General features: G+C 45.6%; 1 protein-coding gene across 2 annotated transcripts in view; it reads left to right on the top strand.

Annotated features, from left to right (window-relative positions):
• The window catches only part of LOC139234699 (dolichyl-diphosphooligosaccharide--protein glycosyltransferase subunit KCP2-like), a 353,523-nt gene that overhangs the window by 174,086 nt on the left and 152,737 nt on the right, over positions 1–26,700 (top strand). The window contains exon 4 of one of the 2 annotated variants that reach the window (XM_070865412.1): positions 26,191–26,261. The exons of the other annotated variant lie outside the window; for it this stretch is intronic. Within the exon in view, the coding sequence (XP_070721513.1) occupies positions 26,191–26,261 (71 nt within the window). The remainder of the gene's footprint in view (positions 1–26,190; positions 26,262–26,700) is intronic. 2 annotated transcript variants of the gene reach the window in all.

Here is a 26,700-nt window from a genome sequence, read left to right as displayed (position 1 = left end):
GTGGGTCTTGAGGTTCCCAGTATCATGAGTCTCCAGAGTCGAAGTCACCACTGCGGTCCCATCTTGGTGAGTGTTTTATCTGAAAATTTTAAACAGATAGCCTGGTCGTCACCAGGTGTTAGGTTCTGGTCTACTTGTGTCGCTGTCACTCTGTGGAATCGGAGGTAAGGGTTCAGTTAACCATATTCTTTATAGTCATACCATCTCTATCACTTCATGTCCCTGTCTGGGCTGCCGTCGGTTTTGCATTTGAGCCTGCTGTGCTCGAGCCTGCACGATGACCCATCTAAATATTATCCAAACTCCAATCAACACCAATGCCACCACTATTCCTCCAAACATCGCAGTCTGCTTCACTGTTAGGTTGGGTTTGTGGACTACACCTACCCACCGTGGGGTACATTGGCTCTATTGCCATAGGTGATGGTGCTATGACTGTGCACTGCACTATCCGTCTGGTCTTGTTTTTTTTTAAACATCTCTTCCAGCCTGTTTATCTTAGCTTTTAACTCTTGACCAGCTAGTTCCGTTTTATTTTTATTCTGAATATCCCACCATTTCCTCTGTCTGTCAGGTGAGTCTTCTTTATTTTAATTCAAATTAGTAAGGTCCAGTGTAAAACAGCTGTCAATGGAAAGGGTTAACTCCTTTACAGATTTGTAAGAAGGCCTGATGTCATTTGCGTAATCATCCGAATTTCGTTTTTTTTTAAGTCTTTGTGCCTTCAAAACTTGCTTAGAAATTAGGAATCCGTTAAAACAGCAGAAATCATTAGTAAAGCCGTTAGAATAAAAGTCTTCTCATCAGGAAAGACAGCATTTTAGAATAAAGTCCAATTTTTTCTTAACTTCTAATTCAAGTACTTGTCAAAGAATTTAAAAAAAAAATTGATTTAAAACGAGACCACACATTTTTAATCGCTATTTTGTTTACTGAAATTCAATTTTGGTTTTTATTAAATTTCTCTCTGAGCACAAACTCTAAACTTCTGTGCCAGTTCAATTTTTTCTTTCTGTGCTGAGTTCGCATAACTTAAATCTTTTCTTCTCGTTATTTTCATACATTCCAACATTTCATTTTTTTTTACGGTCCCGTTCACTGGGCAAATCATGTGTTTTATTTCTCTCTCAGCACAAAATCTAAACATCCGTGCCAGTTCCATTTTCTATAAGAATTTAAAAATTCAGTAAGATTCTCTAATTCCCAGTTTTTTCTTTCTGTGCTGAGTTCACATAGCTTAGATCTTTTCTCCTCGTTATTTTCAAAACTCTCCTGCTTCTTTAAACTGTTCGGGACTTTTCTTGATAAACACTGTCCATTTTGGAAATCTTTTCAAACTGCAGTGAAACTTTCTCGTAATTTAAAATCATTATCAATGTAGAGTGTCTTTTACCTCCTCCAAAATGTTTTTTTTTCAATTAAACCAATATCTTTTTCACAGTCAATATCAACTAGTATTTAGTAAGTTATGTCTTTTTCCATCACAAACACCCCCTTTTTTTTTTCAACACCTAATTAGTGCGTTACGTCTTTTTGTTTTCAGATGACCTTTCTTCAAATAGTATTTTACACGGAGGGCTCGTGACTCCGTAAATTTGTTAATTTAAAATCATCAGACAATCGAAGACACTTTTTCTTTCAAATTCGTTCAATTTGTTTACTTTCAAAGTGGCATCTTTATCTTTTTCTTTTCTCCATAACTAGAACGGAGTCTAGCATGTAGGCTTTGAGGGCTGCTTTTCGTTATCTCAAATTCCACTTTCAAGGTCGTTACAATGTTTTTTCTAAACTGCTAAAGCTTGCTGTTTTCAAAAGTCCCTTTTACACCTTCGCAGATAGCTCGCCACTCGCCCAGGAGTTTGATCTGATCCGTGAAGGTATTTCTAGTTTGTTTCCAAACCTTTTAGTTTTATTTCTCCTTTTTTCTTTAAGAGATTTAATTTAATAATTAAATAAAAAAATTTTTTAGTTGAATCCATCTCGGTATTTTGCTGTGCCTTCTCTTAATATCTCAAAATCCCAATTCAAATATTGTAACTCTTTTTTTTTTACTGTGCTAGAAGCTTTTGCGTCAAGGTTTTACACAAAGGAAAATGGGAGTGTACTTCCCCAGTCTGCAGCCTCGACACACCCACACAGGCTTTTTTTTTTAAAGGCATTACAGTTTCCCTTCTCTGTTCTTTATCTTATTCCTAGACAGACATTCACAAAAGTCTCTCTTCATTCAACAAAGTTTATTGTTTAGCTGGCTCTATTCTTGGATCCATACTTCACTTAAGATAATCACGATCAGGTTTTTTAAAAAAATTTCTTACATATTGATTTACTTCCTCTGTTAATTTTACATGGGCTCGCAGTATCAAGGCCACAGCCTTTTCATTTTTATCTTTCTTTTCCTTCTCCCACCATTCCCGCCGATTTGCTGGCGGGTCCTGGGGGTCCCATCCTGACTTAATCATATTTCAATTAGTTTCTTTTGTTTTTCCGCCAGGTGGCGGGTAAGGGACCCTTATGATCCCCACTCGAGGTTTTATTGGCCATTCCTGGGTAGGACTAGAACCATTAGGAATCTACTCTCAGAGGTCCGCTTTCTACCTCGCGTAACTTGTAGTAGACCGTCTCCTGGCTACTGTCAGGTCACAAGTTCTGCTGTTACACAAACTTATACAATTCTTAAAACGCGTTTAAGCAATTCCCGCAGTGCCCCACGCCTCCTGAATGACTACCTACCACCGTTTTGTCTGTCGGTCCGACCCTGTTCACAGGTTTAGTTTCCGTTGGTCGCTGTGCACCGTCTGGTCTCCGGGATGTATTTTCAAATCACACTACTGGTTCCGGGAGATGTTGCTCGGTATCACGATCCCACGGTCTAAGTGTGTTCCCTACGCCTACTTACTGGCCGTCACGTGGGACAAAAGTCCTCTTAATTCAGGCTCAGGCTAGGCGTTTGAGATATTAGACCGTCTCCTCATGTCGATCAACCCTTTATAATTAAACATTTTTTATACTCACCCGGGTTTTTCCAAGGGCGTCCAGCGACTCCGGGAAATCCTGTTCGTGACGCCACTGTTAGCGCGAATGTTTTCCTGCAAGAATCACTCGACACTCTGAGTCGGTTCCAACACCAAAACGGCTTTTATTACGCCGGCGGGGAGAGAGCCTCTGGTTAACTCCAGGCACTCTACTCCACCGAACAAAGAAATTCATCGATATTTATATGTTTTACAATAGTTCATTACAGTAACTCAGCCCACTTCGGCTGGACACAATCCAATCATAATGATTATAGATTACATATAGGTTTAAATGGGCCAATAGAATTAACCCTGGTACATCAGGGGGCTGCATGATCAGTTTGTGACAGTTGGGGGCGGATCCCTATCCATTTGATGCTTTCCAGGCCCCCCCTTAACTTTGTTGCTCATGGATTCTACTGGTGCCTAGCTCCTTATCTCTATGGTTGCTAGGCACCCTATATGGGGGTCACTGACTTGTGGACATTCCGTACTAGGTACCGCAGTGTTCTATATACTATCTTGTCTCAAGCTGTTGATTCAAGACATTCCTGAGACCAGGCTCTGCAGGGTCAGTGCTCAGTCAGCAGCTTTAGCTAACTTGGCTAACCGAGCTCCCATCATGCTTGGGCAGCCATTTTATATGTGGCCACTTTAAACCTATATGAGTTTAGATATGTTCAGCAGGTGCCTAATGCCTAGTGTTTTGATATATTCAGCAGGTGCCTAATGCTTACAACAGGGGCAAAAGCCAAGAAAATGCCTTTGTAAAAGCGAGCAAATTGTTATGCTCAAACAAATTACTTGTGTTGTACGATCCATGTAAGCGTTTCGTACTAGCATGTGATGCGTCGTCATATGGCGTCGGGTGTGTATTGCAACAAGCGAATGATTTCGGGAAACTGCAACTGGTTGCTTATGCATCCAGGACTCTGTCTAAGGCCGACAGAGGCTACAGCATGATTGAAAAAGAAGCGTTAGCGTGTGTCAATGGGTAAAGAAAATGCATCAATACCTGTTTGGTCTAAAATTCGAATTGGAAACTGACCATAAGCCACTTATATCCCTGTTTTCTGAGAGTAAAGGGATAAATGTCAACACATCAGCCCACATCCAGAGATGGGCGCTCACGTTGTCCGCATACAACTACGCCATCTGCCACAGCCCAGGCACAGAAAACTGTGCCGATGCTCTCAGTAGGCTGCCATTGCCCATCACGGGGGTGGATATGGCGCAGCCCGCAGATTTAGCCATGGTTATGGAAGCATTCGAGAGTGAGCAATCATCCATCACTGCCCGGCAGATCAAAACCTGGACAAACCAGGACCCCTTATTATCTTTAGTCAAAAGCTGTATGCTTCATGGGAGCTGGTCCAGTGTCCCAGTGGAAATACAGGAAGAGATAAAGCCGTTCCAGCGGTGCAATGATGAAATGTCTATACAGGCAGACTGCCTTCTGTGGGGCAATCGAGTAGTGGTCCTCAAGAAGGGCAGAGACACCTTCATCAATGACCTCCACAGTACCCACCCAGGCATCGTAATGATGAAAGCGATAACCAGATCCCACATGTGGTGGCCCGGTATCGATGCGGACTTAGAGTCCTGCGTTCACAGATGTAATAAGTTCGTCACCATCCTCCGCCTGCTCCACGATGACATGCAGGCCGTTATCCTTACCAATGGTTCCATTACAGACCCAATCCACATCCAGACCAGGGTCAAACAGAGCTGCATCATCGCCCCAACAGTCTTCTCAATCTTCCTCGCTGCCATGCTCCACCTCACAATCAACAAGCTACCCGCTGGAATGGAACCAAACTACAGAACCAGAGGGACCCTGTTCAACCTTCGTCGTCTCCAGGCCAGGTTCAAGGCCACCCCAACCTCTGTCGTCGAGCTACAGTATGCCTCTGCACACATTCAGAGGCTGAACTCCAAGTCACAGTCAACGTATTTACTGTGGTGTATGAAAGCATGGGCCTTACGCTAAACATCTGTAAGACAAAGGTCCTCCTCCAGCCTATCCTCACCGCTTAGCACTGCCCCCCAATCATCAAGATCCACGGCGTGGCCCTGGACAACGTGGACCATTTCCCATACCTTGGGAACCTCTTATCAACAAGAGCAGACATTGACGATGAGATTCAACACCGCCTCCAGTGCAGCCTTCGGCTGCCTGAGAAAAAGAGTGTTTGAAGACCAGGCCCTCAAATCTGCCACCAAGCTCATGGTCTACAGGGCTGTAATAATACCCGCCCTCCTGTATGGAGCATGTACAGTAGACACCTCAAGTCGCTGGAGAAATACCACCAACGATGTCTCCGCAAATCCTACAAATCACCATGGAGGACAGACGCACCAACGTTAGCGTCCTCGACCAGGCAATCATCCCCAGCATTGAAGCACTGACCACACTTGACCAGTTCCGCTGGGCAGGCTACATTTTTCGCATGCCTGACACGAGACTCCCAAAGCAAGCGCTCTACTCGGAACCCCTTCATGGCAAATGAGCCAAAGGTGGGCAGAGGAAACGTTACAAGGACACCCTCAAAGCCTCCTTGATAAAGTGCAACATCCCCACTGACACCTGGGAGTCCTGGCCAAAGATTGCCCTAAGTGGAGGAAGTGCATCCGGGAGGGCGCTGAGAACCTCGAGTCTCATCACCGAAGGCATGCAGAAATCAAGCGCAGGCAGTGGAAAGAGCGTGCGGCAAATCTGTCTCACCCACCCTTTCCTCAACGACCATCTGTCACCTGTGACAGGGACTGCAGTTCTCGTATTGAACTGTTCAGCCACCTAAGGACTCATTTTTAGAGTGGAAGCAAGTCTTCCTTGATTCTGAGGGACTGCCTATGATGATGATGATGATGATGATAAATACTCTTTTAGGTTTATTCTCCTCCCCTTAAAAAACAGAGCATTCCTTCTTTGCACAATCACAAATCTAGCCAAACTGAACATTAAATTAATTGCTGCTCTGCTAGACTCGGGCAGAATCTCCTGTAATTCCCATCTAAAAATTGAGTCCCACAGGATTCCCATCCTTGCTCTTTGGTCCTCACCCAGCAAGAAAACCTCACACAACTGTCGAAGATAGTACTTCAAATCCTTTAACTGCGGACATAACACCAGTAAATGGGACAGAGTCTCATCCTGTGACCCACACACTGGGCAAGTTGCCACCACTACTCGCCCAATCTTATATTAGACTATCAAGGTAAAAATCCAGTTATGAGCTAATTTAAAATCCAGTTCAATCCACTCTGGACATTTAAAATTCACCCACACTCCATTCCAAATCCTGTTGAAGTCCAGCTGTGGGTATATACTCGGCCAAAACTCCTGACCAGCCGATGTCTTGAATCTTCATTCTCTAAATACTCCACAGAAATCTCGAGTATTATAGTTGTCAAATTGGACCAACGCTTCCCCTTTCTCCAGCAGAAAGCTTGGAAAAGTTCCTTTGGAGATTTGAGCATTTATTTCTTACATTCAATCCTGTGACATTGCCCTCACAATCTTCTCATACGTGATCATAATTTATTGTCCTCTACCTCCTGATCCTCCTCCCATACCATGTCCCTCACTACTGCTTCTAGCAACCAACCTGGAATTACCTCATATACTATATCTTTCACATATTTTGGGCTCAACTTTGGCCATGACTTGTAACAATTTTTTTTGGAGTAAGTTGTTTTTTCGGGCTTAAGTTAAAAAATGCCATTTTCCCCCCCAAAAAATTTGCTCCAGAGTACGTCAGTTAGGTACGATTTTTTTTAGGTCAGTTTTTTTTTCAAAAGGCGGCGTTCCCAGACACTTACGCCACTTTTGGCCATTTATGCCACTTTGGCCAGCAAAAACGTACTCCAAATCGACTTAGGTCAGCGTATGTGGCAAGCTCTGAAAAACCTTGCGAGCAGTGAAGAAAAAGCAGCGCACATTCGGCAGACATTAGGGCAAGAATAGGGGAGGGAAGGGAACTGGAGAGGACCTCAACAACCAAGCAGCAAACATTGCAAGGAAAAGCTCAAACAACTAAAATACTAATAAAAATGAAGTAAGTCCTACCACGATGTCACCGGGGGGGCGGGGGGAGGGGGGATGCTACGCAGAGCAACCGGAGAAATGCGAGCTGCTGGCTGCAATGTCACGGGGCGGGGGTGCGTAGCCAGAGAGAGAGGGAGAGAGATGCTGGTAAACAAAACACTCTTTCTCCCCCCCCCCCACCAAAATACTCTTTCTCCCCCACCTCCACCCAAACACATTTTCTCTCTCCCCCCCCCGCCCAAACTTTCCCCCTCCCCCCCAATACACTCTTTCTCTTTCTCCCTCCCCCTCACAAAACTCTCCTCCTCCCCCTCCCCCCCCCACAATACACTCTTTCTCTTCCCCCCCAAAACTCTTCTCCTCCACCCCCCATATATTCTTTCTCCACCCCCCCAAAAAAAAACCTCTCCTCCTCCCCCCCCCACAAACACTCAAGCACAACCAATAAATAAAAAATAAAACCCATGGTGTCCTCCGTTGACTTCATCCTTTTCCACCGTACTTGGTGTGTTTTCCATCATCTCTATCCTGCTTTCTACTGGGCAATTTTCTGCCTCTTGCACACTTTTCTCATTCTGTTCAGTGGCTGTGTCTTCCGCCTGCCCCGCTCTTCTGGCCACCTCCTTGTTGCTCAAGGGGCTTCTTTCTGCCTCACACTCACAACGGATGGGGCCTTTGTAACAAACCGCACAGCTCTCTGCCTTGCAGTTCCGAGCGATGGGTCCAGACTTGCCACAGTTACAACAGTACAGGTCTGCACAGCTTCTTATAAGATGGTCGTGTTGAAGACAGTAATAGCAAACCTTCACCTGGTTATCATGCAGTACCCGGAAGTATTGCACTCCTTGTATCAAAGTTCATACTGTAGGGTAATGACTTCACCCCCTCTGGGAACTGCACCTTTACATAACGGGTTCCATCTGCTACCCGCGTTCCTGGATAGTATCTCCTCTATTACTGAGCAAAGTTTAATGTCCCACGACTCCAACATTTTTATCAGCACATCTTCCTCAACATAAACCGTCAGAATGAGACCACCACCTCTTCATAATACACAGTTACATCCAAGTACTTCTCACCAACCGTCAGGCTCATTAAAAGTCTTTCCACCTCCTCCCCGCCACTGACCGTCACTTCAAATCCAACATTCAGCTTTGGTCAGCAAGCAAAGCAACTTCCCTCACCGCATTCCTCGTGTACTGCCTGGATGATATCCCAAGCTCGCATCTCCTTATCCTGGCAGTGAACTGTGTTTTCTTTTCCAAACCTCCTGAGGTCCCGGTCCAAATCTTTGGGCCATTTATTCTCCCATCTCAAAATATTTTCTCCCCTGATTAAATTCATCCTGGGAGCATTGTCCTCTGAGAGGCACTTGCACTCCAGGCCCCGTTTATAGCCCAAAAAGGCCCGAAAATTTGAACAAAACAACCTAAAAACCCATCACCGACTTTTTACAAACTCATTCCAACTCCTACAGTAATCAGCAGCACCTGCTCACTCATGGCCTCTCCCACGTAGAGAGTACTACCCACTGAGCCAAGATGACACTGGTGGCGCAGTGTGTCTGGGTGATGTTCCTGTCATGGTTGAATAGTTGGCAGGCTGTGCAAGATGTGCGATGTGAGTTTTGCAACAGTTGTAAGTGTGTGAAGGTGAAGTGAAGCTATGAGTCTGAGGTATGAGTTGTGATTGCTGGAGATTATTCGTAGGTGAGTGATGGGCATCTGGTGCATTGAGCAGTGTGTGAGGCTTGTGGTGCAGTTGGTGGGATATGGTATTTGATGATGCATTCACTCACCTTGACCACTCGTGTGATGTCATTAAACTTCTTGCGGCACTAAATCCAGATCCTGGGGCCAAAACATGTGGCACAGACGGCTCCTGCTATCTCCTCCCACTCTCTTCTGATATGCTGACTGGAAGGCTTCCTGCCCCCTGCGGGTGGAGGACCTGTCATTTTCTGTGCATCCCCAAGACCAAGGCCTCCAGTGCTGCATCTGAGAACCTCCTTGCCCTCTCTCTTCCCTGTTGGGCCATCGCTTCAGAGTAACAATGAGGTGCTTTGCAACAAAGCACCTCTCCTTTAAGAAGTGCAGAGAGCCGGCAAAATTATATTCGCCAGTAGACTGTACCTGATATTGCACCCTCACCCTCCCTGTTGAGCGCTAAGCCAACTAGCAGCGTGTTTAGCGCTGAGCTCAGCGTGCCACTCATGTAAATGAGCAGGCAGCATGAATTTTGCGTGCTTCCTGCGCCACCCGTTTTTGAGCTTAATCGAATTTCACCCCCTCTCTCTCGCATGGGGAATTTCTGTACGAACAGAAAAGTTCTACCCATTATTTATCCCAGCATTCTAGTACTGACACAGAGTGGGAGTGCGAATGTCTTGAGTGCCTGTATGTATTGTTGGGCTAGTCACTGCTTTTGTGCTTCATTGACCCTCTGTTATTTTTAAACACTTTGAAGGTCACGTATGACGTAATTCTCCTCAAAGTATCTATGTGCAACAGACACACAGAAAATTACATTGAGCAATCCTTCATCCAGTGTTCTTCAAATGTGACTGGGATCAGAAACTTTAAAAATGATTGCTGTATATGGTGAAAATTAAATAGATTGAATCCATACGTATATCAGTTATCTACAGTGAGCTTGATCTGGCCTTATTTATATACCTGTTTAAAACGATCTCAGTACAATCCCTTACAACAGCTGTATAAGTAAAAATAGCAGAATAAGAAAGACATCTGAACCATGCGTTTTATTTTTGTCCAATTTTCTCACCTGCTCGCCTCAGGATCTGACTCATGCTGAGGTATTGTTCCATAGGTGTCAGCCATCCTCTGGTACCTTGCCTAAGTGGCCATTCGTCATGTGTGAGCATTGACCCTAGCACGCTAACTGACTCCCTCATTAATAATTTTAAAAGAGAGTGGATAAGTACTTATGGACGAGGAGTTTAGAGGGTTACGGACCAAATGCAGGAATGTTGTGACTAAGCACGACTGCTCTCTCAAATGGGCTCAATTTTCTCCAGTGATTTGCAAAGTTTTTTTTGGAACAGGCTGTTCTTTTTGCCCTAAGTTAAAAAAACCCACAGTTTTCTCAATCAATTTGCACCAGTGTAACTCAGTAGTTACGATTTTTTTAGGTCAGTTTTTTCTTTAGCCAAAGGGGGCGTAACCTGCCACCTACACCAATTCTGGCCATTTAGGGAAGTTTGGCCAGCTGAGAGTTACTCCAGTTCTGCTTAGGCCAGCGTATGTGGCCTCTCCAGAAAAACCTTAAGGAAATCGGCGCAGGTAGGGAAATCGGCGCAGCAGATGTCCGGACACATTAAAAGAATTGAAAATACATACCAGCAACTTGTCTCCAACTCCGCCCGAAGGGTTTGCCGGTCGTCCCAGGTTCAGAGAGAGAGCGAGGGAGAGAGAGAGAAAGAGTGTGCGGTCCGGGGACCTAGAATGGGACCGGATCGGGAGAATGGGGACCGAGAATGGGACCGGACCGGCAAGCCCTTCTGGCAGGATTGGAGATAAGTTGCTGCTATGTGTTTTTCAATTCTTTTAATGTGTTGGGAGCTGGCTGTATGCTTCACTTTGCAGCCTCAGCTCACATTGTGTCCCTGGTTACCATGGCAGCCCGATCTTTTTGCCGCAGATCAAGGCTCCACCCTCAAGACTAAAGGCTCCACCCCCAAAACTAAAGGTCGGGTTACGCCACGCCAAAATGAAGAAATCCAACGAGGAAACTTAGAATTTTTTTTTGCCGTACTTCGGCCCCAAAAAATGGGGCGTAACTCTTCAAATATGCCAAAAAAATGCTTTGGGGAAAATTGAGCCCAAAAAGCCAGAACAGGCATGGCTGGCCGCAAGCCCTCCTTCTATGACTGTAAGTTTCCATGCTTCTATGACCTTGGAGGGCACCATAACCAAGCATGATACTCACTCAACACCCAGACATGCACATTTTCCAACAGTATAGAGATCAGATATGGGAAACCTGGCTGATTTTTCACTGAAGTGCTAACGCTTTGCATCATTGCGTACCTCTTGTGCTCGTTAATTCACTTCTCAGCAAAGTGCCAGATAAAAGTTTAATATTTTAAACATTGTCCCAGTCTTAGGGCTCAATTTTTCCTGGTCATTTGCGCCGTTGTTTTGGCGCGCGCCACTTTTTTTGGTGTAAGTTTTTAAATTATAGTTTCCCCAAGGAATCTACACCAGTGTAACTGAGTTAGTTACAATTTTTTTTAGATTAGTTTTTTTTGTCGTCATGTCTGTGCCAGTTTTTATCATTTTTCAAAGTTTGCCCCCCCCACCAAATTTATCCTAGGTCAGTGTATCTGGCCACTCCCAAAAAGCCTTCTGCTGAGTTAAGAGAGAGCAGCACACATTGAAAAATCGGTGCAGAAAGACACCATTGTTTTTCAACAAAGTTTTGGAGGGAGTCAAGAACACTTTAAATGTGCCGAATAAAGATTACATTTTTTTTATCTTACAATGGAGTAGATGGAAGTTTGGTGGAATTCTGAAGTTTTCATCTTTTTTTTAACTCACACACCACCACCGAATGTCTTTATCAGGGCTGGAGGGTTGGAGCGTCGGCCGGCAGAATCGGCCTCACGCCTGGACACAGGGGCTCGGCTGCAAAACAAGCCCGGGGGAGTAGGTGGCGATCGGAAGACTGCACTAGGCATCAAATGAGCCTGGGGGGCTTGGAGTGGGGTGGGGGGGGGGGGGCGGGGTTGGTGGATGGAAGGTGCTGTCAAGACTGCAATGAGCCCGGGTGGGGAGGGGGTCTTCCCGATTACTGCGCTGGCTCAGACCTGGGTGTGGTCCATGCAGACCCTGAGGGCAGAGAGAACAAAGAACCTGTCCTGCCTTCCTTCATGCCGTTTTGAGCTTCTTGCAAAAGTAAAATTTAAGTATGGGGGCAATACTGACAATGTCATACCTTGTGCGAGCCTTCTGCATCATGGTGCTGTGGAGGAGACAGTTGATTCGATGTCATTGCATGAGGAACCTCAGAGCCCGTAGGGTGCTTGGCAGGAGGCCTTACCCACCTCGGATATGTCGAGACAGGCGTTCATACCTCCACCGGAGTGTTGCAGACTGTGTCAGAAGACTGCATTTCCGCAAATAAGTTATAACTGAGATCTGTGAGTTGGTGAAAGCAGACCTGCAACCTAGAAGGATCAGGAGGACTGCTTTATCAGTTGAAGTGAAGTTACAGTTGCATTTTCATTCTATGCATCCGGATCCTTCCAAACTTCAACTGGGGATGTGTGCGCCATTTCTCAACATGTAACACATGTCTGCATTCAGCAGGTGACAGGACTGTGAGCTTCTCCAAGATTGCTGGGTTCCCAAAGGTACAGGGCTGCATTGATTGTACCCACATCGCTTTGCGAGCACCTTCGGAGGATTCCGAGATGTACAGGAACAGAAAAAGTTTCCACTCCATTAATGTACAACTTGTGTGTGACGACATGTATCGCATCATGTCAGTCGATGCAAGATACCCTGGGAGCAGTCATGATGCATTCATCCTACGCAAGAACGTTATCATGTTTCAGCAGCAGCCAGAAGGGCAGAGCTTGCTACTGGGAGACAAAGGGTATGGCCTTGCCACCTGGTTCATGACGCCCCTACACATAACCCAGATGGAAGCTGACCGGGAATACAACATGTCGCACATTGCTATGCGCAGCGTCATAGAGAGGACCATTGGCATCTTAAAAAAACGTTTCCGATGCCTGGACCATTCCGGAGGCTACTTGCAATACTCCCCTGAGATTGTCGGTCAGTTCACTGTTGTGTGCTGCATGCTGCATAACTTAGCCACCATGAGGCAGCAGCAGCTGGTAGTGGAAGACCCACCTGAGGTGAGAGTGGCTGATGATAATGATGAAGAAGATGCAGATGATGAGCAGGAGGAGGAGGAGGAGGATGAGGACAAGGAAGCCATGCAAGTATCTGAACCCGGAGCACGCCGGCGGAGGAGGGCGGGCCGTTATGCTCCTTTAACGATTGCTCGAGTCTTGCGCCAGCAGCTCATCCGTGACTGGTTTTCTGCCTGAAGGCTCAGCGGCAACTATTTCACATGGACCATGTTTACTGTTTGGACCTGTCCCCTAATTTTGTGTTGTGTTACTGGAACAAATAATGGAAATGATTTTTGTTTAATTCAAAAGTTGTGTTAATAATCAAACAAATAATGTAAAAGATTCAGTTTTAATTTCAAATATATTTTATTCAAAAGTTTTACAAACAGTTCTTTGTACCTAACTTAACTTTAATAAAATTATTCTGTATCAAACTCTAAAGTTTTCAGTTAAGATCACTCAAAAACTTCAAGATCACTTACTAACTTTTAAGCTTGTAAATTTACATAACTTACAAAAAACTTTTAATTTGAAAACAGTTACAACAGTAACAATAATAATAACAACAACAGCAGCAGCAAAGAAAGGCTGCACCCATCTCTCCTCCACCTTATTCTAAGACTGCCCGCCGCGCTTGGTCTTGGTGCAGTGGCACTCGGCAGTGGCGCAGTGTTTCTGGAGTTAGTACCAAGCTTACTCTTTCTAACATCTCGGGTAGTGTGCACCTGTTGAGCTGTTGGGGGGGCAGCAGTCGGCAACGTGGAGGGCCCGGCTGGGGTTCTTCAGAGGCTGGTCTCGAGATTGGACTGGGATTGGTAATTGATTCTGTCACTGAGTGTGTTCCCTTATTGCAGCAGCTAACTCCAACATGCCCTCCCTCATGCGCCCTGATAGTGTCTCAATGATCTCCAACATTCCCTCCCTCATGTTGAGCAAAAATGTCTCAACTACCTGCAACATTCCTTTGCTCATGTTCACTGAGAGTGTCTGAACTACCTATGACATTCCCCTCTCATGTTCACTGAGAGTGTCTGAATTATCTGTGACATTCCCTCCCTCATGGTCACTGACAGTGCATCAGCTACCTGTGACATTCCCTCCCTCATGTTCACTGACATGGTTTCAGCTGACTGAGATGTTCCCTCGCTCATGGTCTCAGACATCATTCCTATTTTGCATGAGAGTGTTGTTACTTCTCCCGACAGTCCCGATACCTCATCACCCACCCCACTGATGGTGTCCAGGAGTGATCACGTAAGGTCAATGCTCTCCACACTTGTTGCCATCATGTGAACCACATCTGTTAGATCTGGGGCACTGGGTGTGCCTTGCTGCACCCCACCACTGGAACCGCAGCATTGGACGGTGGGGCCCTGGGTGTGCCTCGCAGCACCCCACCACTGGGACCCGCAGCCTTGGACGGTGGGGCCCTGGGTGTGCCTCGCTGCATCCTACTGGAATCCCCAGCCTCGGATTGTGGGAAACCATGGAATGTCCCACCAACACTCAAACCACTAGTCAGGAAAGAGGCAGCACCTCAATGGGCGGCACCTGCACCTCCTCAAAAGTGAGTACAACAGTGGGGGCTTCATTCATCCTCCTCCCCCTTACCTCCATGCTCTTGGTCTAAAAGGTGGGATTCGAAGATGTTCTCTTCTTTCAGGCTGATCCTCATCTGAATCTTCTTCTGCATCATCAGGGATGGCCTCACGTTCTGCAAAATATAAGAGAACACAGACAAATAGTTAGCAGCAGAGGAGGGAGCAGGGTGGGTGGCATGAGTAGGCTCACACACCGCAGGCAGCAGGCTGATTTGAAGGACCACGATGAATGATAGCACATTGCATCAACCCAAACGTAGCTGACAGAGACATCCCTATGAACCGAAGCATGGTTAGCCCGCACAGTACTTAACATTTAGCAAAGCCAGACAGTGGAATTTGCAGGATTTACCCTCTCCCTCGAGTGTGGGCCCAGCTTGTACAGTGGTGGTTGCTTTTCTCCAGGCATAGAAACATAGAAACATAGAAAATAGGTGTAGGAGTAGGCCATTCGGCCTTTCGAGCCTGCACCACCACTCAATAAGATCATGGCTGATCATTCCCTCAGTACCCCTTTCCTGCTTTCTCTCCATACCCCTTGATCCCTTTAGCCGTAAGGGCCATATCTAACTCCCCCTTGAATATATCCAAAGAACTGGCATCAACAACTCTCTGTGGCAGGGAATTTGACAGGTTAAAAACTCTCTGAGTGAAGAAGTTTCTCCTCATCTCAGTCCTAAATGGCTTAGCCCTTATCCTAAGATTGTGTCCCCTGGTTCTGGACTTCCCCAACATCGGGAACATTCTACCCGCATCTAACCTGTCCTGTCCCGTCAGAATCTTATATATTTCTATGAGATCCCCCTCTCATCCTTCGAAACTCCAATGTATAAAGATCCAGTTGATCCAGTCTCTCCTCATATGTCAGTCCTGCCTCCCGGGAATCAGTCTGGTGAACCTTCGCTGCACTCCCTCAATAGCAAGAACGTCCTTTCTCAGATTAGGAGACCAAAACTGAACACAATATTCCAGGTGAGGCCTCACCAAGGCCCTGTACAACTGCAGTAAGACCTCCCTGCTCCTATACTCAAATCCCCTAGCTATGAAAGCCAACAAACCATTTGCCTTCTTCACCGCCTTCTGTACCTGTATGCCAACTTTCAATGACTGATGTACCATGACACCCAGGTCTCGTTGCATCTCCCCTTTTCCTTATCTGTCACCATTCAGATAATATTCTGTCTTCGCGTTTTGCCCCCAAAGTGGATAACCTCACATTTATCCACATTAAACTGCATCTGGACCCATCAAAGCAGCGACCCTCTCTTCCAAGGGTGTCAGTGGCTACAGATTTGCCAGGCCTCCTCCTGTTCGAGTTCTTTCCCTTTTGTTATGAGCCACTCTCCTCTGCAAAGATGAAAATACAACTTTTTAGAGAGGGAGTCTTTCTGCTGGGTGGGACATATGCAGCTGGGCACATTTACATTAAAATTGCAATTGCATTGAATAAATGAAAATATTACTTGCACTAACTACTTGCCACTTCTTATTGCACTGTCCTCCAGATCTCGGGGTGGTCACCATTGTACAGTAATCTTCTGCAAGTTGGTTCCAGCGTTTCTTCATTTCTTTGGGTGGAACTTTTATGTGACCTCTGCTTCTGCCATCTGGCCTCAATAACAGTAACTAGTGTCTCCACTTCATCCTGTAAGAAATTCTTGGTTCTTGCACCACGTTGCATGTTATATTGCAGCTCCGATTTTTTCCAATGTTCTCACACAGCACTCAACATTCTCAAGCTCTTTAAAAATGTCCGACTGCAGATTGGGAGGTGTACTGCGCATGCGCGCCCATTGGAATCACATCAAAAACGTCAATTTCTTTTTTGCGCATGCGTAGAAGGCATCGTTTTTTGGCGCAGACAGCAGGCTCCTCCCCCCGCAGCAACTGGACAGGCCGCGTGACGCCAAATTTGAAAAATACAGCGGGGAAACTTGGACAAATATTATTGGAGTATTTCTGGCCTAGAAAAACAGGCGTAACTCTGGCAATACGCCAAAAAAAAAACGGCCTTGGGCAAAATTCAGCCCTTAATGTCTTAGAGAAGATCTGAACAACGAGTTGCCTATTCTCTAAATAGGATTTTCTGATAACCGACAAAACAAACTAATTCCTGCTGACCTTATGGATTTTTCTTGCATGAATCTACAAAATTCAAATTATTTCCCCCTTCTGTGTAGGGTTTTTATAACATCAGATGTTGTGGTGAAAATGTCAATGAACTTCATGAAGGCAGGACGTGGGACTCATTTTAATTTCAAACTACATTAACTCTGAATACAATTACACTAATTCTAGTAGTTATGAAAGGGAGACATATTTTATGAAGAATTAAAGCTTTTTGATAAGGGCACATGTAGCAGTTTTTGCAATACTAATGTACATAGTCAGTTTCACAAATATAATTGAATATACATATTTCGATGAGTAAATATAACCTTTACAAATCTTTAGTTAAAACAAATCTATCAATCATTTGAATGATCAGACAAATGCACACTGTATCATTAAAACCTGTATCCTCAATTAGGTTCCATTTAGATAACTAAGTCATTTTGCTATTGAATTAACAAGTTTTACTGTCATTTCTGCTGTCTCCAAGCTGCCTTGTTTTGTGTTGGTTGCCAATCAATTTGTGTACTTTAAAAGGGCACTCTTTGCGAAATATTATTCTACTGTCAGCAGCAATCCATTAAATTCATTAATTTTGACAGCAGCAGAATCTGATTCAAATACATGGTTTAGTGCAATCGTGCATCAATCGATGAGATGACGAACCTGGCACAGTGCACGCATTCATGTGTTGTAACAGCATTCTTCATAGATGGGCAAACACATTTGTTGTCCAAGGCATTGCTGAATTCTTTTTGTCAGGTATGACACAGACAAGAATTACTTCTGCATTTTTATCAGTAATCAGTTGTGTAGTGGGGCCATTAGAATGAATACTTTGTCAGTCACAGGCACAAGAAGGACTCTGACAATATTTGAGGTACTTAGTAAAAACATTAGGGAAAACAAGAGAAATGACCAAAGAGCTTCCCATTAACTGCTGCACATTCTTGACATGGCTTCAAGTGAAAATGCACTAATTTGATTATCAGTGACACATAGAGAAATTAATAGCTGAGGCAAGAAATTCTACATAAGGAACCAATGAAAATGAACCCTTTGCAATAAAAAATTGTAGTTATGGAATGGGCAAATAACTGTTAAATTAACTTGTGACAATTAATCAGCTCTGTCTAACACCTGTGCATTTATCTATATCCCCAAAAAATGTTGAAGGGAATTTTAACACCCTCACAATGAGTGGGAAAGGGTTGGATGGATGTGGTTAAATCTGTAAATATGTGAAATCCGATCCCAACCCATTGTGAATGCGCCTACTTCCATTTTAACCGTGGCGGATTTGGGGGTGTCCAGGTAGCCTGCTCTGGGTCTATTATTATAATATGTTAATGAAGCTCATTTTCTGATATTTTTTGGTTGGCCGGCCGTGTTTCCAAGGATTTGGGAAACCCGGCAGCCAAAGGAAGGCGGGAGCAGCCAGATTCAGCTGCTATATGCGTTTCAGAGCACGGCTTGTGGGCCAGGAGGAGCAGGAGTGCTTCCCCCATCCCTCAAGCAAATCCTCTGCCATGACCGCCTGTGATTGGCCACTTCCCACCCTCCTCACCCCACCTCCAAACTCGTGATCTCTCTCAGTCCCCACTCCCTTCCGATTGCAGGTCCAAAACTGTCCCTTCCTCTTCCCTCCCCACCCCACCAATCCACCAACCCCACGATCTCAGTCTCTGGCTGTGGCCTTCTACCACTGGCTTTCCTGCCTGGCAGCTGGTCAGCCTCTCCATCTGGCCGGCTGCTACGCAGGAAACGGAGTAAAAAATGCTAATGAGATCCTGCCATTAAATTTCGGCAGGATCTCCACATTCCTTACATTTTCATGTTTCCCGGCCACAAACATGTGTGTCAGTTATGATTCCAGCCACTCAAAGGTTTTCCCTGTTTTGCCTAGGCTCCTTGGTGCCATATTTAGTAAAATACTGCCTTGATGTTGAGGACAGCAGGGATTGCGGGACCACTGCAGGAGGACAACGAGGCAGAGGAGGAGGATGATGAGGAGGAAGAAGATGACAAGGCAGAGGAGGGGGAACAGGAAGGAGGGCAGAGGCAGTGAGACAATTGGCCTTCCGGCTGGGCTGCTCGTGACTGGCTCATCAGACTCCGATTTGCATGAATGAAACCTCAGATCCCGGTAGCTCACCACGTCCTCTTCATCCAATCCCTGCCTCACGCCATATTACAGCATCCTCCTGGGCGCAAAGGTGAAATGAGAGAGACCGCAAAATATTCCAAACACCATTAATAAATTTATCTATAAACCGAGCACACATATCACATGAATTCTAATAACTAATGACCTTTGTGCCTTCCTAGGCTCACACCTCAAGGATAGTGACTTGGGTGAGATCCTGGAGATCGCTCATGGTAAAGTACCCTGGCATTAGTCAGCATCTTCAGGATTAGAGTGGAGAAAGTTAAGAAAAAAAGGAAAGTGATTATTTCGATGTACAGTGACAAATATAATATAATTTTCCTGTAATTGATTGGGATTATTTGTTTGTTAGCCTGAAATAATTGACCCCAGTTCTTCTCTGGAGGCTGCACCTGGCTACAATGTCATTGCAGTGCACTAGAGGTATTTGATGAAGTTTAAATTAATATAATGTAGACATGTCTTAGGCACATGGAGTACCTATGATTGGGCACATTCCCATTTAGTTGGAGGAGTTTCAGGTGTGCTGCAGGCCTTTAAATCCTGCAGTACCTTGAAACCACAATGGCTTGGTGGCTGGAACGTTTTGCTTTGTTGGATGCAGTTGATCTTCAGTACCATCTTTCCTGCTCATCTTGACCTGAATAACATTATAGTTGTAAGAACTTTGTTTGAACTGCTTGTAAAATTCTGAAGAAAGGATGGCAGGCAACATTGGCGAAAAATAAACCAGATCTCCTGCTTTGATGGGAAAGGAACAGAGGTGCTGCTTGAGGAATTGGAGCAAAGGAAATGTTCTTTCCACTCACTGAGGCCATAGGGTATCTAAAACTGTAGGACAACAAGCTTGGCAGGAGGTGCCACACAGAGTCAAAAGGGCTGATTTTCTTTTTGGGGTCTCCCATGGGTCTAATATACTGGAGGTGCTGGACCTGTGAGGACAGATGCCTGCAATTTTCTTGCATGGCCCAGGCGCATAGCCACAAAGCCTCAAGACCCAAAGATCATCTAGGGAGGAGGGGGATGGGACATTCATCCGTGTGTAAATCTTCTTTCTTTGGGCTTTCCAGAGATCCCTTCAGACCTTCTGGTCTGCAGAAAGTCCCAACACAATCGCCAGGTTTCTTTGGGCACCTCTCCATTGGGATGCATTGGGGCCAGATGCAGAGAAAACTGAGACAGCAGCCTTTTCAGTTCATCTCCCTGCTCTTCTAAATGCACACATGCCAAATTACAAAACTTGTAAAAGCTGACAAACAACTTCAAAAAACTCACTCTTGCTTCTGAGTCAGAAGGCTTTGGCTAATCCAGATACTTGAACACATAATCTACTTGTCTAGTTAGTGCAGTACTGAGGGAGTGTTGCACTGTTGGAGGTGTTGTCTTTTGGATGAGATGTCAAGTAGATGCAAAAGATCTCATGGCACCATTCAAAGAAGAACAAGGAAGTTGTACTGGTTGTTGTAGATTTAAACCTGTAAATACCTTGTTTAACCACCAGAGGGCTCATCCCGTGGAGTTCCAAAGGATCCCACAATCCCTTGGGATCACCTGCACATAAGGAGGTCTCACAAGCTGGAGAGGCACTCTGGAGACCTGTAATAAAGGACTACGGTCACACATTACTTTAAGCTTACAGTAACTGGTCAGATTCTTTATTCAAGACATAACAACTGGTGACGAGTTACAGATGACGAACCCAACCGCAACAATGCAGAGAACTTTGGGCATCCTGGAGAAATTTTCGCAGGGAGATGATTGGGAAATATTCGTGGAGCAACTTGACCAATACTTCATGGCCAACAAGCTGGAAAGAGAAGCGAACGCTGCCAAACGAAGGGCGATCCTCCTCACCGTTTGCGGGGCACCAACGTATGGTCTCATGAAAAATCTGCTCGCTCCAGCGAAACCCACAGAGAAGTCGTCCAATGATTTGTGCACACTGGTCCGGGAGCATCTAAACCTGAAGGAAAGCATTCTGATGGCGAGGTACCGGTTCTACACGTACAAGAGGTCTGAAGGCCAGGAAGTGGCGAGTTAAGGTGCCTTGCAGGACATTGCGAATTTGAAGGGCACTTGGAGCACATGCTCAGGAACTTCTTTGTACTTTGTACTTGACATTGGCCATGAAGTAATACTTTGCAAACTTTTGACTGTAGAGACCCCAACCTTGAGTAAAGTCATAGTGATAGCCCAGGCGTTCATTGCCACCAGTGACAATACTAAATAAATCTCTCAGCACACGAGTGCTGCTGCAAGTACTGTGAACAAAGTAAGGTTGCTTTTGAATCGTGACTTACAGGGCAGGGCTCACATACCTGCAGCTGCACGTCCGCAGATGTATCAGAGTCCGCCATCACGGGTGGTGAACGCAAGGCCATTAACACCTTGTTGGCGCTGTGGAGGTGATCATCGTTTCCATTCATGCCACTTCAAAGGATACATTTGCAAGGACTGTGGAACAATGGGACACCTCCAACGTATGTGCAGGCGAGCTGCAAACCCTGCTAATCCTGCAAACCATCATGTTGCAGAGGAGGACAGATCCACGGAGTATCACGACGAACCATAGCCTCAGACTGAGAAGGCAGAGGTATATGGGGTGCATACATTGACCACAAAGTTTCCCCCGATAATGCTGAATCTTGAATTAAATGGACTGTCAGTGTCAATGGAGCTGGACACGGACGCGAGCCTGTCCATAATGAGCAAAAAGACTTTCGATAAATTGTGGTGCAGCAAGGCCTCAAGGCCAGTTCTGACTCCCATTCATACTAAACTGAGAATGTACACAAAGGAACTGATTCCCGTAATCGGCAGTGCTACCACAAAGGTCTCCTACGATGGAGCGGTGCACAATTTACCACTCTGGGTGATACTGGGCGATGGCCCCACACTGTTCGGCAGGAGCTGGCTGGGAAAGATACACTGGAACTGGGACGACATCCAAGCGCTCTCATCCGTCGACGACACTTCATGTGCCCAGGTCCTAAACAATTTTCCCTCGAAGTTCCAAGGAGCAAAAGTGTAGATCCACTTGATTCCGGGGGCACGACCCATCCATCACAAGGCGAGAGCAGTACCGTACATGATGAGAGAGAGGGTGGAGATCGAGCTGGACCGGCTGCAAAGAGAGGGCATCATTTCGCCGATCGAATTCAACGAGTGGGCCAGTCCAATCGTTCCAGTCCTCAACGAAGACGGCACTGTCAGAATCTGTGGTGATTACAAAGTAACTATCGATAGTTTCTCCCTGCAGGATCAATACCCATTACCAAAGGCAGACGACCTATTTGCGATGCTGGCAGAGGAAAAACATTCACAAAGCTGGACTTGACCTTGGCCTACATGACGCAGGAGCTGGAGGAATCATTGAAAGGTCTCACCTGCATCAACAAGCACAAAGGTCTCTTCATTTACAACAGATGCCCGTTTGGGATTCGATCAGCGGTGGCGATATTCCAGAGGAACATGGAAAGCTTGCTGAAGTCGGTCCCGTGCACCGTGATCTTCCAGGACGACAACTTGGTTACAGGTCGGGACACCGTCGAGCACCTGCAGAACCTGGAGGAGGTTCTTAGTCAGCTTAATCGTGTGGGGCTCAGGTTAAAACCCTCGAAGTGGAGTTCCTCGGGAGAAGAATCACGGTGGACGGCATCAGGCCCACTGATTCGAAGACGGAGGCAATCAACAACGCACCGAGACTGTAAAGTCCTGTCCCTGCAGTACAGATTCACACGAGGCACATACTGAAGTTAAGGTCACTCAGGACCTGCACCTTTATTACACAGCTCTCGAATGCCACACTTGTCTGAGACCTGTCCTTATATACCTGTCTGGGACAGGTATCCAGTGTCCCCTGCAAGTGCACCCCTGGTGGTAAGGTAAGCTTGTGGTTACAGGTCATCTCTAGTTACAGTCATGTATAGCATGGTAAGATACAGTTATGTACAGTAGTGTGAGATACATGACAGAGACCACAGAACGTGATGGAGCGGTGTTCGTTTCTAGGACTCCTGAACCACTTTGGTAACTTCTTACCGGGTCTTAATACACTGTGAGACCCACTGCACTCTTTACTGCGTAAAGGAGATGAACGGGTATGGGGTAAAAGCCAACAAAATGCCTTTGAGAAAGCTAGGAAACTGTCATGCTCAAACAAATTGCTTGTGTTGTATGATCCATGTAAGCGTTTGGTACTAGCATGTGATGTGTCGTCATACAGTGTCGGGTGTGTATTACAACAAGCTAATGAATCTGGGAAATTGCAACCGGTTACTTCTGCATCGAGAAGTCTGTCTAAGGCTGAGAGAGCCTACAGCATGATCGAAAAAGAAGCGTTAATGTGTATTTATGGGGTAAAGAAAATGCATCAACATCTGTTTGGGCTCAAATTTGAATTGGAAACCGACCATAAGCCACTTATATCCCTCCTCTCTGAAAGTAAGGGGATAAACACGAATGCAGCGGCCCGCATCCAGAAATGGGTGCTCACGTTGTCCGCATACAACTATGCCATCCGCCACAGGCCAGGCACAGAAAACTGTGCCGATGCTCTCAGTATGCTGCCATTGCCCACCACAGAAGTGGAGATGGCACAGCCCCCAGATTAGAACCTGGACGAGCCAGGACCCCTTACTGTCCTTAGTAAAAAAACTGTGTGCTCCACGAGAGTTGGTCTAGTGTTCCGTTAGAGGTGCAGGAAGAAATAAAGCCGTACCAGCGGCGCAGAGATGTAATGTCCAAACAGGCAGACTGCCTCCGATGGGGTAATCGGGTAGTGGTGCCAAAAAAGGACAGGGATACTTTCATTAGTGATCTCCACAGTACCCACCCAGGCATTGTAATGATGAAAGCGATAGCCAGATCCCACGTGTGGTGGCCTGATATCAATGCAGACTTAAGAGTCCTGTGTGCACAAATGTAACACATGTTCACAGTTAAGCAATGCACCCAGGCAGGTGCCACTAAGTTTATGCTCCTGGCCCTCCAAATTGTGGTCCAGGGTCCATGTCGACTATGCTGGCCCATTCTTGGGAAAAATGTTCCTTATGGTTGTAGATGCGTACTCCAAATGAATTGAATGTGAGATAATGTCGGCAAGCACCTCCACTGCCACCATTGAAAGCCTGCGGGCCATGTTTGCCATGCACGGCCTGCCTGATATCCTTGTGAGTGACAATGGGCCGTGTTCACCAGTGCCGAGTTCAAAGAGTTCATGACCCGCAATGGGATCAAACATGTCACATCTGCCCCGTTTAAACCAGTTTCCAATGGTCAGGCAGAGCGAGCAGTGCAAACAATCAAGCAGAGTTTGAAGAGGGTAACTGAAGGCTCACTGCAGACTCGCCTATCCCGAATCTTGCTTAGTTACCGCACAAGACCCCACTCGCTCACTGGGGATCCCCCCGCTGAACTGCTCATGAAAAGGGCACTGAAGACAATGCTCTCGTTAGTCCACCCTGATCTACACAAACAGGTAGAGAGCAGGCGGCTTCAACAAAGTACATATCATGATAGAGCAAATGTGTCACGCGAGATTGAAATCAATGATCCTGTATTTGTGTTGAACTATGGACAAGATCCCAAGTGGCTTCCCGGCACTGTCATGGCCGAGAGGAGTAGGGTGTTTCTGGTCAAACTTTCAAATGGACTGAGCTGCAGAAAACACTTGGACCAAACCAAACTCAGATTTACAGACTATCCAGAACAACCCACAATAGACTCTACCTTTTTCGACCCCCCAATGCACACACAAGTGGCAACCGACCCAGCGATTGACCACGAAGCAGAACCCATCACCTGCAGCAGCCCAGCAGGACTCACCACACACAGCAGCCCGGCAAGGCCAGCTGCGCAGCAGCTCAGCAAGGGCCCAACAAACGACTCACCAAAACCAGCATTTGCACCAAGACGATCAACCAGGGAAAGGAAGGCCCCAGATTGACTCACATTGTAAATAGTTACACTATTGACTTTGGGGGCTGGGGGGGGGGGGGCGGAGTGTTGTTATATATGTAAACCTGTAAATACCTTGTTTAACCACCAGAGAGCTTATCCCCTGGAGTCCCAAGAGATCCCACAATCCCTTGGGAGCACCTGTACATAAGGAAGCCTCATAGGCTGGAAAGACACTCTGGAGACCTGTAATAAAGGACTACGGTCACACATTACTTTAAGCTTACAGTATCTGGTCAGATTCTTTATTCAAGACATAACACTGGTGACCATCTATCCTTCTACCCACATCACTAAAACAGATTATCTAGTCATTTATCTCATTCGTGTTTGTGAGATATTGTAGTGTGCATACTGGCTACTGTTTTTCCTGCATTATATAATGGTAACAACACTTCAAAAGTACTTAATTGGCTGTGAAGTGCTTGGAAAATCCTAAAGATTTGAACGGACCTATATAAGTCCAAGTTCTATCTTTAACTTCTGTTTTGAACTAGTATATGGAACAAATCTGATCCAAACTGAGAGCTCCTGACTCCCCTCTGCCCGCTTAATTTAATTGGGAGAAGTAGAAAATATCTCAAAACTAAACCAGAGGTAAGCCGCAGAGGATTGTCCTAAAAGTCATGATGGACACAAAGAAAATGAAACACTTTGAGGGGGTATTTGTTAAAGTACTGGAGGACCAGCTATCTCATTAAAAAGAAATCCAATTAGATTACAAGTTTTACAGCAGAATCTGCATGTGATGGCTGAGTGATTTTCATCAACAAAACTAACATTACAATTCCAACTAAATGAAACAAAAATGAAAATCAATCATGAAAGTTAAACTAAAACTGAAGAAACACATTTTCATACCTGTCAGTCAACTGATATGTGACTGAGCATAACAGTGTGTGTAGCAGACGGAAAGAGAGGCTGTTGGTAATGTGGACATAGTGGAGCCTTGTTGGATAATGTGAATAGACTTGAGTTTGATATGATGAGACTCTGATTGATGGTCCCTTGCACTACTAAAGGGTCTTCTGCTTTTGATCACAAAGCATTGAATAACATTAAAGGGTAAGATAGAAGTCAATTGAAAGAAAAGAGAGACAAAAGAAGGAAAGCGTTAGAGAGAGAGAGACAGGCAGAGTGGGAGAAATTGGGTTCTATAGCGTCCATTTTTTAGGTGCTAATTAGCCTTCTAAAGGGCTAAAATCAGGTTCTAGATGTGCGAGCACACTTCAAACTGGAAGTGCACAGGACAGCAACTTGGTACAGTCGTTTGTGCACATGCACCTAACGACTGTCGGCAGCATGCAGAGCAGGTAGATTATGACGTCAATGAGTGTGCAACGCTGCTTTGATGCATTTTGAATGCCATGCTCCAGCCAATACCTTATCTTAACCTCCCACAGCTGAACACACGTTCAACGGCATGAAGGACCTCCCACCAGTGCTATTTAAAAGAACCATGAACTACTTACAGGTTAGTTGCTGGATTATTTCTTCTGGCTGCTGGTGTAATTGTACACATTTTTGGAGCTTTCCTATAATTGCCTAAAGTTTCAGTAGTCTACAGAGAATGGTCTGGCTGCTGCTAAAGCACTTTTTTGGTGGTTTCAAGGCTTGTGCTGAAACAATTTGCTTCCAGACATGGGTGGCCTAGTAAACCTTCCTCTTGGAATTGAGCATGACTGGGAGAATGAAGAGAGGCCACGCAGCGCAGGACAAGCAGCTGGAAGAGGGAGGAGGAGGGGGGAAAGGGCTCTCAGTAGGAGGCGATATCCACCTTTAGAGAGCAATTATCTTACATGAACTTCAGTGATGACCAATGCATGAGACATCTTTGCTTCACTAAAGAGGTTGTGACTGAAATCTGCCAACTGCTGCAGCCACAACTGCAACCTCAAAGCTGGGCAAGGACC

This window comes from Pristiophorus japonicus, chromosome 1, assembly GCF_044704955.1.
Source record: "Pristiophorus japonicus isolate sPriJap1 chromosome 1, sPriJap1.hap1, whole genome shotgun sequence".
Classification (NCBI taxonomy): Eukaryota; Metazoa; Chordata; class Chondrichthyes; family Pristiophoridae; genus Pristiophorus; species Pristiophorus japonicus.
This window is presented reverse-complemented; position numbering and strand designations above follow the sequence as displayed.